Genomic DNA, 17,672 nt, shown 5'->3' on the forward strand with positions numbered 1-17,672 from the left:
AGCCGGTAACGTTGTACACGAAAATACGAAACCTGGCGGCCACTAGGCGAGGCTCTAGAGGGTTCGTATTTTCGTGTACAACGTTACCGGCTGATGCCGTTGAAATCGATTGTTAAAATATATTTTTTTTACATCTTTTATTATTAAGCTTTGTACTTAAACGTAGTTTTCTTGCGGCTCTTGCATTTCTCAAAGTTTTAGACCGATATTTTATGTATGAAAAAAGTTCGAACGTTCAAAAAATGTTGAGGTTCAGAAAAAAGATGAAATAATTTTCAGTGAAGTTTCTACCAAAATGCAGTACCTAAACGTACTTTATTGCACTCTAATACATTTCCCAAAGTTTCAGCTCGATATTTTATTTACAAAAAAAAGTTCTCAGGTTCAAAAAAACATTCAGTGAACTGAAAAACTGTGGTCGGTAATATAGGTATTTAGCTGTGTCACATGCCCTTAAGTCCAAAACAATTTCTCATTTCTTAAAAATATTCCAAATTATAATTGTTATCATCATTTAACTTTGAATATCAGTTTTACAGAATTTCAAAGTCAAAATGTCATTTTCAATTCCCTCGAAACTGGATCACTTTGTTTTTGTTGAATTTATGTGTAAATTTACAACATCTTTTTAGTTTCTCCTAGAAAAGTGAGAAATGGCGCTTGACTGGATTTTTTTTTTTTTTAATTGAATGAATAGATTGTTTTATCTCCTTTTTTCAGCCATGAATGAAAAGCCTGAACAATCAGAAGCCCCCCGAGTCCCAAAGAAGTCAGCCGACATGCTCACCTCAAAAACTGGAGGCGCGTATATTCCACCAGCGAAACTTCGGATGATGCAGGCCGCGATTTCGGACAAATCTGGAGAAGCTTATCAGAGAATTGCCTGGGAGGCTTTGAAAAAATCAATCCACGGTCACATCAACAAAGTAAATACGAGCAATATTGGAATAATTGTGAGGGAACTTTTAAAAGAGAACATCGTCCGAGGAAGAGGGTTGCTGACTCGATCTATCATGCAAGCTCAAGCTGCCTCTCCAACATTTACTCACGTCTATGCAGCTCTCACGGCTGTTATCAACGCAAGGGTAATTCCATTATTATTTTATTTTAATTAATTAACAAATCTTCCCGAATTATTTAGCAGGGCGTCTGCCCTATCTGGAAAACCTAGAATTTTCATATGTCTGGATAAACCGGGATAAACCAGGGAATTGTTTTTTTAAGTCAGGGAATTTCTTTGAAGGTGTGATTTTTTATTTTTTTTAATTGCAATCTAAATTTAAAAAAAAATATAGACGGAATTTTCAGCAAAAAAAAAAAAAAGATGAATCTTTTACAAAACCATTGAATTTTCAACCAGAAAATGTGAAATTTCAACCAAAAAGTTTATTTTCATTCAAATAGTTGAATTCTCTACGAATATTTTTAAACTTGTTATTTAAAAAGAAAAATATTTAACAAAAAATTTGAATTTTCCAGCATAAAACACTAATTTTTTACAAAATAGTTACATTTTCATCCGGAAAATATAAATTTTAAAGAAAAAAACGATCAACTCTTAACCAATAATGGAATAGTTAAACTTTCAGTTAAAAAATTAATTTTCAGCCCAAAGACTGACAGAAAAAAATGATTAAATTTCAGAAATTTAAATGGAATTGTTGTTAAAATTGAAAATAAAAAATTATAAATCAAATATAAACTACCAAAAAAAAAACTGTTCAGTCACTTTTTTCGTTCGGCCGAGTATTTTTACCTATTTTTTTTTCTTTGAGGGAATACAAATTCCAGGACGATAAAAAAATTAAGGGCTTTTCCAGAGATTTCCAGGTAAAAAAAAAATGTAAGAACTTTTCCAGGTTTTCAAGGCTGGCTGTACTTTTAGGTCGAAAATTATTCAAATGCACAGGGAAAATACTAATTTAATTTATTTTAATTGTTAAAATATGTTTTTTCCTATATTTATCCCAGAATTTTTGCACATTCATAAAAATTAAATATGTTTAAAAAAATATTTTATTTAAACGGTTTTTTTTATTTTTTGATACTAAATTTAATAAATTCTTTTGTTAAAATTATTGAAAATTCATGTTGCCAATAACTTGCGTTAAAAACAAGAATTATTATTACTTGTTTTACTTATTTACTTATTTTAATTGTTACCCTTCGTTTAAATTAATTTGTTTACAGTGCAAAACTGATTTATTACTTATTTTCAAAGCGAACAAAAGAGTTGCGATCTTTAAAAACAATTTTAACAAATTAAATCATTTTTTTTCAAATTTTTTATATCAAATTTTATTAATAATTTTTGTAATATCAGTTGAAAAATCATGCTACTAATAATTCGCGTTAAAAAACAGTTTAATTGCATAATTTACTCATTATCTCTCGTTTAAATAATTTTTTTTATAGTATAACACTTATTTTTTAATTATTTTCAAAGTGAAAAAAATTCAATCTTGAAAAATAATCGTGACGAATTAAAAAAAAAATTTTAATTTTTTTGATAACACTTTTAATGAATTTATTTTATTAATATTATTGAAAATTTTTGTTGCCAATAATTTGCATAAAAATTGTGTTTTTTTTTCATTGCATATTTTTACCCATTTTTTCGCTGAAACTTTAAATTTTTCTTATAGTGCTACATTATTTTTCAATTATTTACAGAGTGAATAAACTGTTTTAAAATGCCGTTATAACAACTGCAAAAAAAAGATCAATTTTCAACAGAAACTGGAATGATTACATTTTTATTTTAAAAAATTCATTTTTAACATAAAAAAAGGAATTTTTGACAAAACAAAGAAATTTTCAATCAAAATGATATATTTTTAAATAAAATTAGGAATTTTAAAGCACGTAGTTGAATTTTCAACCAAGAAGATGAATTTTCATCTAAAAAAGTTTAAGTTTCAAAAGAAGAGTTTTAAATTAAAAAGATCAATTTTCAAAAAAAAAATGGAATGATTAAATTTTTATTACAAACAAAATTCAATTTCAACCAAAAAAAAACAACGAATTTTTAACAAAATAAAGAAATTTTCAATAAAAATTATTAATTTTTAACTAAAATGATGAATTTTTAACCACATAGTTGAATTTTCAACCTATAAATGTAAATTTTCATTTAAAAAAGTTTTATTTTCAAAAGAAGAATTTTGAAACTAAAAAGATCAATTTTCCAAAGAAAATTGAATGATTAAATTTTTATTTAAAAAAAAATTCATTTTCAACCAAAAAAAAAACGAACTTTTAACAAACTAAATAAATTTTCAATCAAAGTGATTAATTTTCAACTAAAATTATGAATTTTTAAGCACATAGTTGAATTTTCAACCAACAAGATGAATTTTCACCTAAAAAAATTTAAGTTTCAAAAGAAAAGTTAAATTTTAAACCAAAAAGATCAATTTTTAAACAAAAAAATGGAATGATTAAATTTTTATTTTAAAAAAATGTTGTTTTTGTTGTTTTAAAAATTTTATTGAAAATTTTTTTTATGAATTTTTTTAATTAAAAATTTAAGTTCTCTATTTTTTTTTGATTCGTTCTTGAATGGTATAAAACTAATCTTCTTGTTTGAGCAATCGTCTTTTTTCTTGAAAATTCAACAGTTTGTTTGCAATTTTTTCTCTCTCTTGATCGAAAAAAAACTTTTTTATTTGAGAATTCTACTAATGTTGAAAAGACGTCTTTTTTTATTGAATTTAACTGTTTTTTATGAAATATAAAATCTGGTGTGGCTATATCAACTACAATTTTTTCGTTGAGTATTAATTTTGTTGGAATATAAATTTTATTATTCGGTTGAATGTTAAACTCTTTTATTAAAAATTAATTTTTTGGTTGAAGATTAATTTGACTTGAAAATTTATCTTTCTCGTTGAAAATTCGTTTTTTTCTTTAGCTGACAATTTTTATTATTGAAAATTTAAATATTCCTGTTAATACTTTAACTATTTAGTGGAAATTTTTGTTGTTGATTGGAAATTAGTTTTTTAATTGAAAATGTTACTATTCTAATTACATATTTCATAATTTCAGTTGAAAATTCATCTCTATGGTTGAATATCAATTTTTTGACTAAAAGTTGAACTATTCTATTTTTTTCTTTGTAAATTGATCTTTTTCAGTTTTAAATTCAAATTTCTGGTTAAAAATTGATGTATTTTGTTTAAAATTTGTTCTTTATTGGCATAAAACTAATCTTCTTGTTAGAGCAATCGTCCTTTTGCTTGAAAATTCAACAGTTTTTAAAAAAAATTTTTCTATCTCTTGGTAGAAAAAATCTTTCTTATTTGATAATTCAACTAATGTTGAAAAGTCGTCTTTTTTGGTTGAATTTAACTGTTTTTGATTAAATATAAAAATATTTTTTGGTTTTAATATCATTTACTACATTTTTCTTTGAATATTCCTTTTTATTTTAATACAAATATATAATAATATATAATACTCTTTTATTAAAAATTAATTCTTTGGCTGGAGATTCATTTGAATTGAAAATTCATCTTTCTGGTTTAAAATTACTTTTGTCTTTGGCTGAAAATTAATTTTTAATACTGAAAATTGAACTGTTCCAGTTGAAATCAAAATATATATTTTTTAACATTAACTATTTTGTTAAACATTTTTTTTTGTTCAAATTTTTTTCTAAATGAAAATGTAGCTATTCCAATTCAATATTCAATAAGTTCAGTTGAAAATTCATTTCTACAGTTCAATAGCAATTTTTAAAATAAGAATTTAACTATTCAATCTTTGGTTGAAAAAATATTTATTTTAGTTGTAATTGCATTTTTAAAATAAAAATTAATCATTTTGGTTGAAAAGTAATGTTTTTGGTTAATTTTTTAATAATTCTAGATAGAGATTAATCATGTCAGCAGTGATTTCATATTTTTTTATTTCAAAATTGAACTATTCCAGTTGAAGATTCATGATTTCAGTTGTAATTTCATCACTTTAATTGAAAATGTAACTTTTTCTTTTTATTTCGTTTTTTTGAAACTGATAATATAACTGCTCCAATTGTATTCAACCATTTTAGTTAAAAATTTATCTCTTCGATTGAAAAAGTATCTTTTTTAGTTGAAAATTCGCCTTCTTGTTAGAAAATAATCTTCTAAGTTGAAAAATTAGTTTGTTGTTGTTGAAAATTTGACTGTGTAGCTAAAAATTCATCATTTTAGTTGAAAATTTATTCATTTTCTTGAAAATTTGATTTTTTTAAAATGAATTAATTTTAAATAAAAATGTTATCATTCCTTTTTTAGTTTAAAATTTGACCCTTCTTTTGAAACTTGCACTTTTTTATATGAAAATTAATCTTCTTGGTTGAAAATTTATTTAGTTTGTTAAAAATTTGTTGTTTTTTTTTGTTGAAAATGATTTTTTCTAAATAAAAATTTAATTATTCCATTTTTGGTTGAAAAATGATCTTTTGAGTTGAAAATTGATCTATTTGTTATTGAAAATTGAACTCTTTTAGATGAAAATTCATCTTTTTGGTTGATGATTCAACTATGTGGATAACAATTCCTAATTTTAGTTTAAAATTTATCACTTTTTTTGAAAATTTTTTTATTTTGTTGAACATTCTTTTTGTTTGTTGCAAATAATTTTTTTAAATAAAAATGTAATCGTTTCAATTTTTCGTTGAAAATTGATCTTTTTAGTTAAAAATTTAACTCTTGTTTTAAAACTTGAACTTTTTAAAATGAAAATTTATCTTCTTGGTTGAAAATTTATTTATTTGGTTAAAAATGTTTTTTTTCTTGTTAAAAATAATTTTTTTTTAAATAAAAATTTAATTATTCTAATGTTGGGTTGAAAATTGATGTTTTTTAGCTGAAAATTCAACTATTTTTTGGTGTTCAAAATTGAACTTTTTAGAGGGAAATTCATCTTTTTGGTTGAAGATTCAACTATGTGGTTAAAAACTCATCATTTTAGTTGAAAATCAATCACTTTGATTGAAAGTTTATTTATTTTTTTTAAAATTCGCTTTTATTTGATGCAAATAATTTTTTTAATTAAAATTTAATCACTCCATTTTTGGTTGAAAATTAATATTTTTTAATTAAAAATTTAACTCTTTTTTTTAAAACTTGAAATTTTTTAGATGAAAATTTATCTTCTTGGTTGAAAATTTATTTATTTGGTTAAAAATGTTTTTTTTTGTTGCTAAAAATATTTTTTTTTAATAAAAATTTAATTATTCTAATGTTGGGTTGAAAATTGATGTTTTTTAGCTGAAAATTCAACTATTTTTTGGTGTTCAAAATTGAACTTTTTAGAACTTTGGTTGAAGATTCAACTATGTGGTTAAAAACTCATCATTTTATTTGAAAATCAATCACTTTGATTGAAAAATTTTTTATTTTGTTAAAAATTCGCTTTGTTTTACTGCAAATAATTTTTTTAAATGAAAATTTAATCATTCCATTTTTTGTTGAAAATTGATATTTTTTAGTTGAAAATTCAATTTTTTTGTTGGTTTTTTTTTGAATGAACTATTTTGTAAGATAAAACATCTTTTTGGTTGAAAATTCAACTAATTGATTGAAAATTCATATATCCTGTTAAAAATACAATATTTTCCCTTGTAAAGTGATATTTTTCCTTAGTTACTTTTACATATTAAGAAAGCCTTCATTTAATTTTACATATGAATAAACTATGAAAAATGATACCTCGAAAAATCTTGAGATACCTGGAAAAAACCGGAAAATATCAGATAATTTTTATCCCGGATTTGATTGGACACCCTGATTAAGATTAAACTGCATTGTCATCAGAGAACAATAGAAATTCTTGACGTCTTTTCAGGCTAGATGGAGAAATTAATTAAATTTTTTTTAATTACATTTTTTCGAAAAAAAAGGATCTTCTCCTTTGCTCCGCTGAGAATCGAACCACAGAACTTTTGATTTACGGTCGGGTGCTTTTTCATTAAGCTACTAACAAGTAAACTTTTGCAAGGAATCTGTATTATCATCGGAGAATAACAGAACTTCTCAACGTCTTTCCAGGCTAACATTTTTTCAGAAAAAAAATTAATTTAAATATTTGTTTAATTCATAGCGCCATCTAGTCTGAAAAGACATTACGATTTTTTATTCGTTACGATTATTTCTAGATTGATTTTTTTTGGTGCAAAATGAAAATAATTTAAATGCTATTAAACTATTTTTTTTTTTAATTTAAATTATTGGCAACTTGAATTTTCAATACTATTAATAAAATAATGTATCAAAGTTGTAATAAAAAAATTTGTAAACAGTTTAAGTTTATTACAATTGTTTTTAAAATATACAATTTTAGCAAGATATATGTATAGATTTAAAATGTTATTGAAAATATGCAATTACCCTTTTTTTAATGCGAATTATTAGTAGCATGACTTTTCAACTGATATTACAAAAATAAGAAAACAAATGTTGTTGTGGTTCGCTTTAAAAATAAGTAATAAATAAGTTTAATAATATAAACTATAAAATAAAATAAGGATATAAAATAAAATGATAATACTAAAAAAGTTTAAAATACGTTTAAGTAATAATAACTCTTTTTTTAACGCAAATTATTGGAAACATGAATTTTGAATCATTTTAACATAATAATTTACTAAATTTATTATCAATAAATTTTAAAAAACAGTTTAAATACATTACAATTGTTTTTAAACGTATGGTTTACAAATACACTTTTATTCTACAACTGTATCAATATTTATTCATTCTATAAATCCTACTATGTACAATATGCTAAAAAATATTTTTCTGGGATAAATATAGGAAAAAACGTATTTTAACAAATAAAATAAATTAAATTAGCATTTTCCCCGTGCATTTGAATATTTTTTGACCTAAAAGTTCTTTTTTACCTGGAAAGTCCTGAAAAAGCCCTTGAATTTTGCTGATGGTCCTGAAATTTGTACTCCCTTAAAAAAATAGGAGAAAATACTTTATTAACTGAAAGTTTAACTATTTGATTATTGGTTGATAGTTGATCGTTTTTTGTTTAAAATTTATATTTTTTTGGTGAAAATTTTACTACTATTTTTTAAACAATTAGTGTTTTAAGCTGGAAAATTCAACTTTTTTTTTAAATATTTTTCTTTTTGGGTTACAAGTTTTATTATTTTCGTAGAAAATTTAACTATTTGGATGAAAATGAACTTTTTGCTTAAAAATTCACATTTCCTAGTTTAAAATTCAATGGTTTTGTAAAGGATTCAACTTTTCGCCTTGAAAATTTAACAATTTGGTTCACTTTTTTTCTCTATTGATTGGAAAATCGTTGCTTGTAGAAAATTCACTTTTTTGTGCTAAAAATTCGTCTATATTTTTTTTTTGGAAATTCATCTATTTAGATAGAAATTCCTTCTTTTCTTTAATTAAAAATGCAACATTCTATTTTTGGATAAATCTTTTTTTTTTATTGCAAATTCAACTACTTGGGTAAAAGTTGAACCTCTTTGTTCAAAATTTATTTTACTATTTGAAGGTTTATCTCTTTTGTTAAACATTTAACTATTTTGTTCATTATTCTTTTATTTTAAATCGAAATTAATTTTTTACTTGAAAATGTAACTTTTCCATTTTTCGTTGAATTTTTTTTTTTCATTGAACATTCGTTTTTATTGGTAGGAAAGTATTCTTTTTGGTTGAAATTTTCTTCTTTTTTTTTGGTTAATACTGCAATTATTGTATTGAAAATTCAGCTATTTTACCAAAAAAAATTCGTATTTTGGTTGAAAGTTAAATCTATTGAATATGCGACTATTTTGTTAGAAAATTTAAGATCTGGGTTAAAAGTTTAGCTTATTTATTAAATTTTGTTGTTGTTAGAGATTCGTCGTTTTAATTGAAAACTCATCTTTCTGGCAGAGAATTAATAATCTTTTTTAGATTAAAAGTTGGCGCATTCTATTAGAAATTTATTTTCTTCTTAGAGATTTATTTTTTTATATGTAAATTAATTTATGTTCAAAAATGAAACTTTAATGTTAATTTTTTTAATGAAAAATTTATATTTTTGCTTGAAAATTGAAAATTAGACTAAAAATTCACTATTTGGTTGAAAATTTATTTTTGTAATAGAAAATTCCAGTATTCTGTTAAAACCCAACTATTTGCTTGAAAATTCAAGTATTTGGTTAAAAACTCATCCTTTTTGGTTGAAAATTCAACGATATTTTTAAATATTCGTTTATTGGGACAGAAAATTCGTCCTTTTGGATTTAAAATTTACCCTTTTTTTTTTGTTAAAAATAGAACTGTCTTCTTAAAGATTAAATTATTTCGTTGACAATTTAACTGTTTTTGGTTGAAATTTAATCATTTTGTTTAAAGTTTGATCATTTGGTAGAAAATTAATCTTTTCAGGTTGAAAATTCAACAAATTGGTTAAAAATTCAACTATTTTCTTCAAAATTGAATTTGGATTTAAAAAATTCCACAATACTGTTGCTAAAGTTTGAAAAATGAGAAACGTCTAAATATTAAATAAAACGAACGAAAAAACGTTGTTTTTTTTATCATAAAATCAGATTTGGGGGGCGTATGAGAAATTTCACATGTGAAACTTTTTTTTATTTCCATTAGGCCTAAAATTTCTGTATTTAGTGAAAAGTATTTTTCACTTTCAAAGAAAGATACCTGGAACAATGTATTTTTTTCGTCCCGGAAAATCTGGAAAAATCCTGGAATATTTTGTTTAAGATACTCCTATCTTTAAAATTATTAGAAATTATTATATTTTTAGAAAATCAGTAACTAAATAGACCCTTTCGGTTCAACAGTTTCCATCGATTGGCGAATTAATTGTAAAGCGACTTCTGAATCAGTTCAAGAGAGGATATCGTCGCAATGACAAGGCACTCTGCATTTCCTCTGGCACTTTTATCGCCCATCTTGTAAACCAAAGAGTCGCCCACGAATTAATTGTTCTGCAAATTCTCATCCTGTTGACGGAAAATGTGTCGGACGATTCTATCGAAATTACGATTGCAATTTTAAAGGAGTGCGGAATGTATCTTTTGGAGACGGCCAAAAAATCGGTGGAGCTGATTTTCTCAAGCTTGAGGCGAATCCTGCATGAGGGAGAAATTGACAAAAGGGTATGTTTTATTAATTCAATTTATAATTATAATTTACACGAATCCTAGTTTTTTTATTAAGTGATATTTTTCCTTCTTTTTTCAGTCTTGAAAATTCAAGTATTTTGTAAAAAGTAATCTTTTTTGGTTTAAAAATTCTAATGTTTTGTTGAAGATTCGTCTTCCTGGATAGAAAATTCTACCTTGTGGATTGAAAATTCATCTTTTGGTCAAATATTTTCTTTTATTGTTGAAAAAAAATTAATTTGATTTATATTTGTTACGATATTCCAGTATTTTGTCATTTTGATGGAAAACTCAACTGTTTTGTAAAAAAATTCAAGGATTTGGTGATGAATTCAGTTTTTTGTTGCAAATTAAACTTTTTTGTAAAAAGTCATCTTTTTTCTCAAAAATAAAAATGTTTTGTTGAACATAACTTGTGGATTGAAAATTTATCTTTTTTATTGAAAACACATCCTTTTATATTAAGTCTTTTTTAGTGTGAAAAGTTAGTTTTCTTTATTTATAATTGTTACTATTATGGTTTAATTGATATTTTTTGTTTAAAAGTTTAATTCTTTTGCTGAAAATTCAATCATTTTGTTAGAAAATAGTCATTTTTCGTAAAAAATTTAAATTTTCTGATGAAAATTAACTTCTATGTTGACTTTTTTTAAACTGAAAATATAACTTCCATTTTTTATTTAAAATTGATTTTCTAATTGAAAATTCAAGTATTTTATCATTTTGATAGACAACTGAACTATTTTGCAGAAAATTCAACGGTTTGGTGAAAAATTTCAGTTTTTTTTTTTTTTTTTTTGAAAAAAAATCTTTTTTTGTAAAAAGTCGTCTTTTTTTTATCAAAAGTTTAAATGATTTTTTGAAAGGTCATCTTCTTTATTGAAAATTATTTTTTTTTACTGAAAATTTAACTTCCATCTTTTATTTAAAATTGATTTTGTAGCTGAAAATCAAAATATTTTGTAATTTGGATGGAAAACTCAACTATTTTGTAGACAAAAATGTTTTTCCGTCTTTTTTTATTAAGTCTTTTTTAGTGTTGAAATTTTATTTATAATTGTTACTATTATAGTTTAGTTCAGAATTCATATTTTTTGGTTGAAAGGTTAATTCTTTTGTTGAAAATTTAACCATTTTGTTAAAAAAAATCATTTTTGGTAAAAAATTTAACTATTCTGATGAAAATTAACTTTTAAGTTGAATTTTTTTTATAAAAGAAAATTTAACTTCCATTATTCTGTATTTAAAATTGATTTTCTTATTGAAAATCTAAGTCTTTTTTTTTTAGTTTGATATACAACCCAACTATTTTGTAAAAAATTCAACGGTTTGGTGAAGAATTCAGTTTTTTGTTAAAAATTCAACTTTTTTGTAAACCTTTTGGATTGAAAATTCATCTTTAGGTGGAATATTTTATTTTTTTGTTGAAAGATAATTAATTTGATTTATAATGGTTTATAATGATGAAAATAATTAACGTTTAGATTGCAAATTTTTTTTTACCGAAAACTTAACTTCGATCTTTTATTTCAAATTGATTTTCAAGGTGAAAATGAAAATATTTTGTCAATTTCATGGACAATTCAATTATTTTGTGGAAAATTCAACGGTTTGGCGAAGAATTCAGTTTTTTATTGAAAATTAAAGTTTTTTTTATAATAAGTCATCTTTTTTTATCAAAAATGAAAATTTTTTGTTGAACATTCGTCTTATTTTGGGGATTGAAAATTTTTCTTTATTGAAAATTCATCATTTTTTATTCATTCTTTTTTAGTGTTGAAATTTAATTAATTTTTTTTATAATTGTTACTATTATATTTTAGTTCAAAATTCATATTTTTGGTTAAAAGTTCAATTATTTTTTGGAAAATTTAACCTTTTTTTTAAAAAACAATCATTTTTGCTAAAAAAATTTAACTATTCTGATGAAAATTAACTTTCATGTTGAAATTTTTTTAAATGAAAATTTGACTTAAATTCTTCATTTAAAATTTATTTTCTGATTGAAAATTCAAGTATTTTGTCATTTTGATAGACAGCTCAACTATTTTGTAAAAAAATCAACATTTTGGTGAAGAATCCAGTTGTTTTTTTTTTTTAATTAAACTTTTTTGTAAAGAATAATTTTTTTTTGTCAAAAATAAAAATGTTTTGTTGAACATTCGTCTTATCTTGTGGATTGAAATTTTATCTTCTTTATTGAAAATTCATCTTTTTTTATTCATTCTTTTTTCATGTTGAAATTTAATTAATTTTATTTACAATTGTTACTATTATATTTTAGTTCAAATTCATATTTTTGGTTAAAATTTTAATTATTGTGTTAAAAATTTAATCTTTTTGTTAAAAAATAATCATTTTTGCTAAAAAATTAAAAATATTCTGATGAAAATTAACTTTCATGTTGAAATTTTCTTTTAAATGAAAATTTGACTTCCATTCTTCATTTGAAATTGATTTTCTCATTGAAAATTCAAGTACTTTGTCATTTTGATAGAAAACTCAACTATTTTGTTTAAAATTCAACTGTTTTGTAAAAAGTCATATTTTTGGGTCAAAAGTTTAAATAATTTTTTATTCGTCTTTCTAGATAGAAAATTCTACCTTTTGGATTAAAAGGTCATCTTCTTTATTGAAAATTCATAATTTGTTAGAATGTTTTCTTTCATTGTTGAAAGTTAATAAATTTGATTCTAAAATGTTACTATTATATTTTTAGTTCAGAATTCATTTTTTTTTAGAAAATATAACTAATCTGGTCAAAATAATTAACTTTTATGTTGAATTTTTTTTTACTGTAAATTTAACTTCCATTTTTTATTAAAAATCGATATTTTAGTTGAAAACTCATGTATTTTTGTCATTTTGACAGACAACTCAATTACTTTGTAAAAAAACCAACTCTTTGGCGAAGAATTTAGTTTTTTGATGAAAATTAAATTTTTTTGTAAAAAGACATCTTTTTTGGTTGAAAGTTTAATTATTTTGTTGGAAATTTAATCATTTTGTTAAAAAGTCATCTTTTTTGATAGAAAATTTTGTTCACTGAAAATTTAACTTGCAAATTTGATTTAAAATTCGTTTTCCAGTTGAAATTTCAAATATTTAGTTGAATTTCCTTCTCTTGAATATACAATGTTGATTGGTTGAAAGTTCAACCCTTTTTTTTTTGAAAATTCGTGCATTTTGTTAAAAGTTTGTCTTTTTAACCGCCAATTTTCCATTATTTGAAAATTGAACTCTTATTTTGAAATTTTGTGTATTTTGTTGAAAATTCCCCTCTTTGATAGAAAATTCAACTTTTTGCTGGAAAATTTTTCTTTTTGGGTTGATTGTCATCTATTTTTATAGAAAATTCACCTATTTGGTTAAAATTTTAGTTTTTGGTAGAAAGTTAATCCTTTTGTTTGAACATTTTTCTTTTCGGTTTGTCAATTGAACGACGTATTTTGGATAAAAATTTAACTTTTTTTTTAAATAAATTTTTTGTTGTTGAAAATTATACTGTTTGGTGGAAAAATCTTCTTTTCGTGTTAAAAACTGAAATATTTTGTTAAAAATTATTTGTTGTTGAAGATTCATATTTTTGGGTTAAAAACTCAATTTTGTTTCATAGAAAATTCTTCTTTTCTGGTTAAAAATTAAACTATTTGGTTGAAAACTTTTTTTTGAACATTTATATTTTTGAGTAGAAAATCCATATTTATGACATAGAAATTCGAGAATTTGGTTGAATTTTGGTTGAAGTCTACTATTATATTTTTGGTCACGAATTCACATATTTTCGTTGAAAATTCTACCATTTGGTTGAAAATTTATTTCTTACATTCTCGATAGAGAAGGTATTAGATTTAGGTAAAATACCCCCCCCCCGTTTTGTTGTTCGAAAATTTAAACAATTTATCCTCATGACTTTTTTTCGATAAAAAGAAAATTTTCAGAGTTATAGCATTTTCAAACTAAACAAAGTTACAGATTTATTCGTAGAAAAGAACATTAAAATTGACATTTTTGGTTCAACGACACAAATTACGAAAAAATTATAAAATAAAAGTTGTTCATCCAAAAAAGGTCATCCAAAGAAGGAGCTTTAACAAAAGAGAATTCACAATCACCAAATTACAGTTTGTTAATTTGCCCGCTCAGTGGGAAGATTTTTTTTTAATACAAGTATTTTGTAAAAATTCATCTTTTTTGGTCTCGTTTTTTATTGTTGAAAGTTAATTAATTTTATTTATAAAGGTTACTATTATATTTTTAGGTAAGAATTCAGCTCTTTTGTTTAAACATTTATTTAACTTCCATTTTTGATTTAAAATTGATTTTCTAATTAAAAATTAAATTATTTTCTAATTTTGATAGACAATCAATTATTTTGTTTAAAATTCAACTATTTGGTTAACATTTTTTTTTTCGTTGAAAATTCAAACTATTTTCTTCGAAAATTTCTCTTATATTGGGTTGACAATGGGACTACGTATTTTATTTTTAAATTCAACTTTTTGGTTAAAAATAAAATTTTATTTTGACGATTCATATTTTCGGGGTGAAAATTCAACTGTTTTGAACATTCATTTTTTTTTTTTAACTAAAAAGTCGTAATTTTTCGTTAAAAATTCATCTCTTTTAATCAAATTTGCATTTGTTTGGTTTAAAACACAACTGTTTGATTAAAAATTAAACACTTTTGATTGACGATTAAACAATTTGATTAAAAATTACATTTTTAAATTGAAAAATCATATTTTCATGTTGAAAAATCAAACCTGTTTTATAAAAAATTCCTTTTTACGGATTCAAATTTAAAGTATTTGGTTGAAAATTTTTTGTTTGTGAATAATTCATATTTTTGGGTAGAAAATACGTATTTTTTTATTTGGAAATTCAACAATTTGGTAATAATTTTTTCTTTCTTGACTGAAATATTTTTTTTTTTGTAGAAAATTCAATTTCTTTGTGAAAAGTTTTGTTTCTAGTTTGAGCATTTATCTTTTTAGGGTGAAAATTAAACTATTTGGTTAAAAATTTGTCTCTTGCTTGAAACATTAATTATTTGATTGTAAGTGCAATTATTTGTTTGGAAATTAATATTTTCGGTCGAAAAATTTAATTATTTGGTTGAACATTCATCTTTCTTAGTTGAAAATGAACTATTGCAGTAGAAAATTCATAACTTTGGTCGGAAATTCATTTATTCTGATGAAAATTCGTCTTATTGGTAAAAAATTAATATTTTTATTTCAAAATTTATCTTTTCTGGTATTGGTTGAAATGGAACTTTCGGTTAAAAATTCATATTTCTGGGTTGAAAACTAAACTATATGGTAGCACTTCTTTCTTTTGACTGTAAAAACTATTATTTCGAAAATGGATGTATTTTGTTGAAAATTTGTCTTTTTTTTAATTTATATTTTTGTGTTGACGATTGAACTATTTTTGTAGAATATTCAACTGTTTGATTAAAAATAAACTCTTTTGTTGAAAATTCATATTATCGGGTTCAAAATTCAGTCGTTTTCTAAGTATTTTATTTTGACTTGCAAATTCGTCATTTTGGGTTTAGAATTGATCTCTTTGAGTAAAAAATGCATCTTTTTTCTATTGTGAATGCAACTGTTTGGTTTTAGTTTAATTTGGTTTAGATCAGGATCCAACTGTTTAAATAAAAATTAACTTTTTTGTTCAAAAATCATATTTTTGGGCTGAAAATTTTACTATATAGAGGAAAGTGATCTTTTTTGTTGAAAATTAAGATTTTTTGCTTAAAAATTCAACAATTCCGTAAAAAAATTCGTTTTTTTGGCTCAAAAACACAACAATTTTTTAAAATTTTTATCTGTCTTAACAGAAAAATTTGTCTTAATGAAAATTCAACTTATTTATTGAAAAGTAATCTTTTTCGTTTAAGCATTAATCTTTGTAGATTAAAATTTAAACTGTTTTGTTAAAAATTTGTCTCTTTTGCTTGAAAGTTCAACTACTTGGTAGTGTGCAACTGTCTCTTTAAAAATCCATTTTTTGTAGAAAATTCATAAATAAAGTTCGACTTTTTAGGTTGAAAATTCATCTCTTTTGGTAGAAAGTTCTTCTTTTTTATTTTAAAATTAAATAATTTATACTTTAAATCAAAGGAAGAATAAACGTCTATTATTTTGATTTAAAAGAATTTATTGCCGTATTTTTTTTAATGAGAAATCGTCCTATTTATGCCTCTTTTGAGATCATTTTGGGGTGTCAAATATAAATTTGATTGGTTTTTTATTTTATTTATTTTTTATTTAAAGGTCCAATACATGATCGAAGTTATCTTCCATGTTCGCAAAGATGGTTTTAAGGACCACGAGGCTATTCCTGAAGGACTTGATCTTGTAGACGAAGAAGAACAGTCCACCGTTTATATCGAGTTCGAGGAGCAAGTTGACTCCCAGGATATTCTCAGTAAGTATCGACTACATTTTGATTTCATTATTTCTGAGCAAAAACAATAATCTCAACAACAACAAAAAATAGATTTGTATGACCTACAAATGTTTTTCATTTGATTGTCGACTTTTTGAAAGAATATCTATCAAAGTGTTACCATTTTAAGTTTTTATATTTATTTATTGAACATTTTTAAAGCCAAAAATAAATAATTTTAAATTCCATTATTAAAAAAGAAACAAATATATATTTAAGTCCTTTTATTTTGTAATTTATGCAAATATTACACCTCGGAAATCAATGATTTTAATGAAAAAAAGCAACCAAAATAGATTAATTTTCAACCAGTTGCATTTTTATTACAAAAAAAATCTTAAGTTTCTTACAAAAATAATGAATTTTCAAATTAAGATGAATTTTAAATTAAGAAAGATTTTCAGTCAGTACAGAAAAAAATTACACTGATTAAAAAATAAATTGAAAAGAAAAATTGTTAACCAAGAAAATGAATTTTCTATTAATATTATTTCTCAGGAAGATGCATACATTTTTAACTAAATAATGGAACAATGCTGCGTTGTTAGTCTGAATTTTATTTGTTCAATTGTTTTTTTTAAATATTTTTTCGACATTCAAAATTGTTAACTTAAACTGATTAATTTTCAACTAAAGAGTTGCATTTATAACGAAACAAATAGATTTTTACAAAAAAAAAAGACGAATTATCAATACAATACATATATTTTTAAACAATTTATTAAATTTTCTACCAAATTGTTGAATTTTCAACCCGAGAATATGATTAAAAAAAAAAAAGAAAATTTATCTTCAACCAAATGTTGAATTTTAACAACATAGTTGAATAATAAGTTTAAAAAAATCATTTTTAACGCCGAAAAATAAGAACTTTCAACTAAAATGATGAATCTTCAACCAAAAAAAATATAATAACTTGTAAGAAGATAATTCAACTTTAAACCAAGGATGGAATTTTCGACCCAAAAAAATTACACAGGCCCACAAAAAAAACAAAAGTGTCTGTGCAATTGACCAGACCTATATATCCTTATGTATTTTTCGACGCTGAATCCGAATTTGCAATAAAAAAGTA

General features: G+C 23.0%; 1 protein-coding gene across 1 annotated transcript in view; it reads left to right on the forward strand.

Annotated features, from left to right (window-relative positions):
• Positions 1-17,672, forward strand: part of LOC117180039 (pre-mRNA-splicing factor CWC22 homolog) — a 53,468-nt gene that overhangs the window by 6,413 nt on the left and 29,383 nt on the right. Inside the window, exons 2-4 of the mRNA XM_033372336.1 lie at positions 721-1,085; positions 9,815-10,132; positions 16,423-16,576. Of these exons, the coding sequence (XP_033228227.1) occupies positions 721-1,085; positions 9,815-10,132; positions 16,423-16,576 (837 nt within the window). The remainder of the gene's footprint in view (positions 1-720; positions 1,086-9,814; positions 10,133-16,422; positions 16,577-17,672) is intronic.

This window comes from Belonocnema kinseyi, chromosome 9 (assembly GCF_010883055.1).
Source record: "Belonocnema kinseyi isolate 2016_QV_RU_SX_M_011 chromosome 9, B_treatae_v1, whole genome shotgun sequence".
Lineage (NCBI taxonomy): Eukaryota > Metazoa > Arthropoda > Insecta > Hymenoptera > Cynipidae > Belonocnema > Belonocnema kinseyi.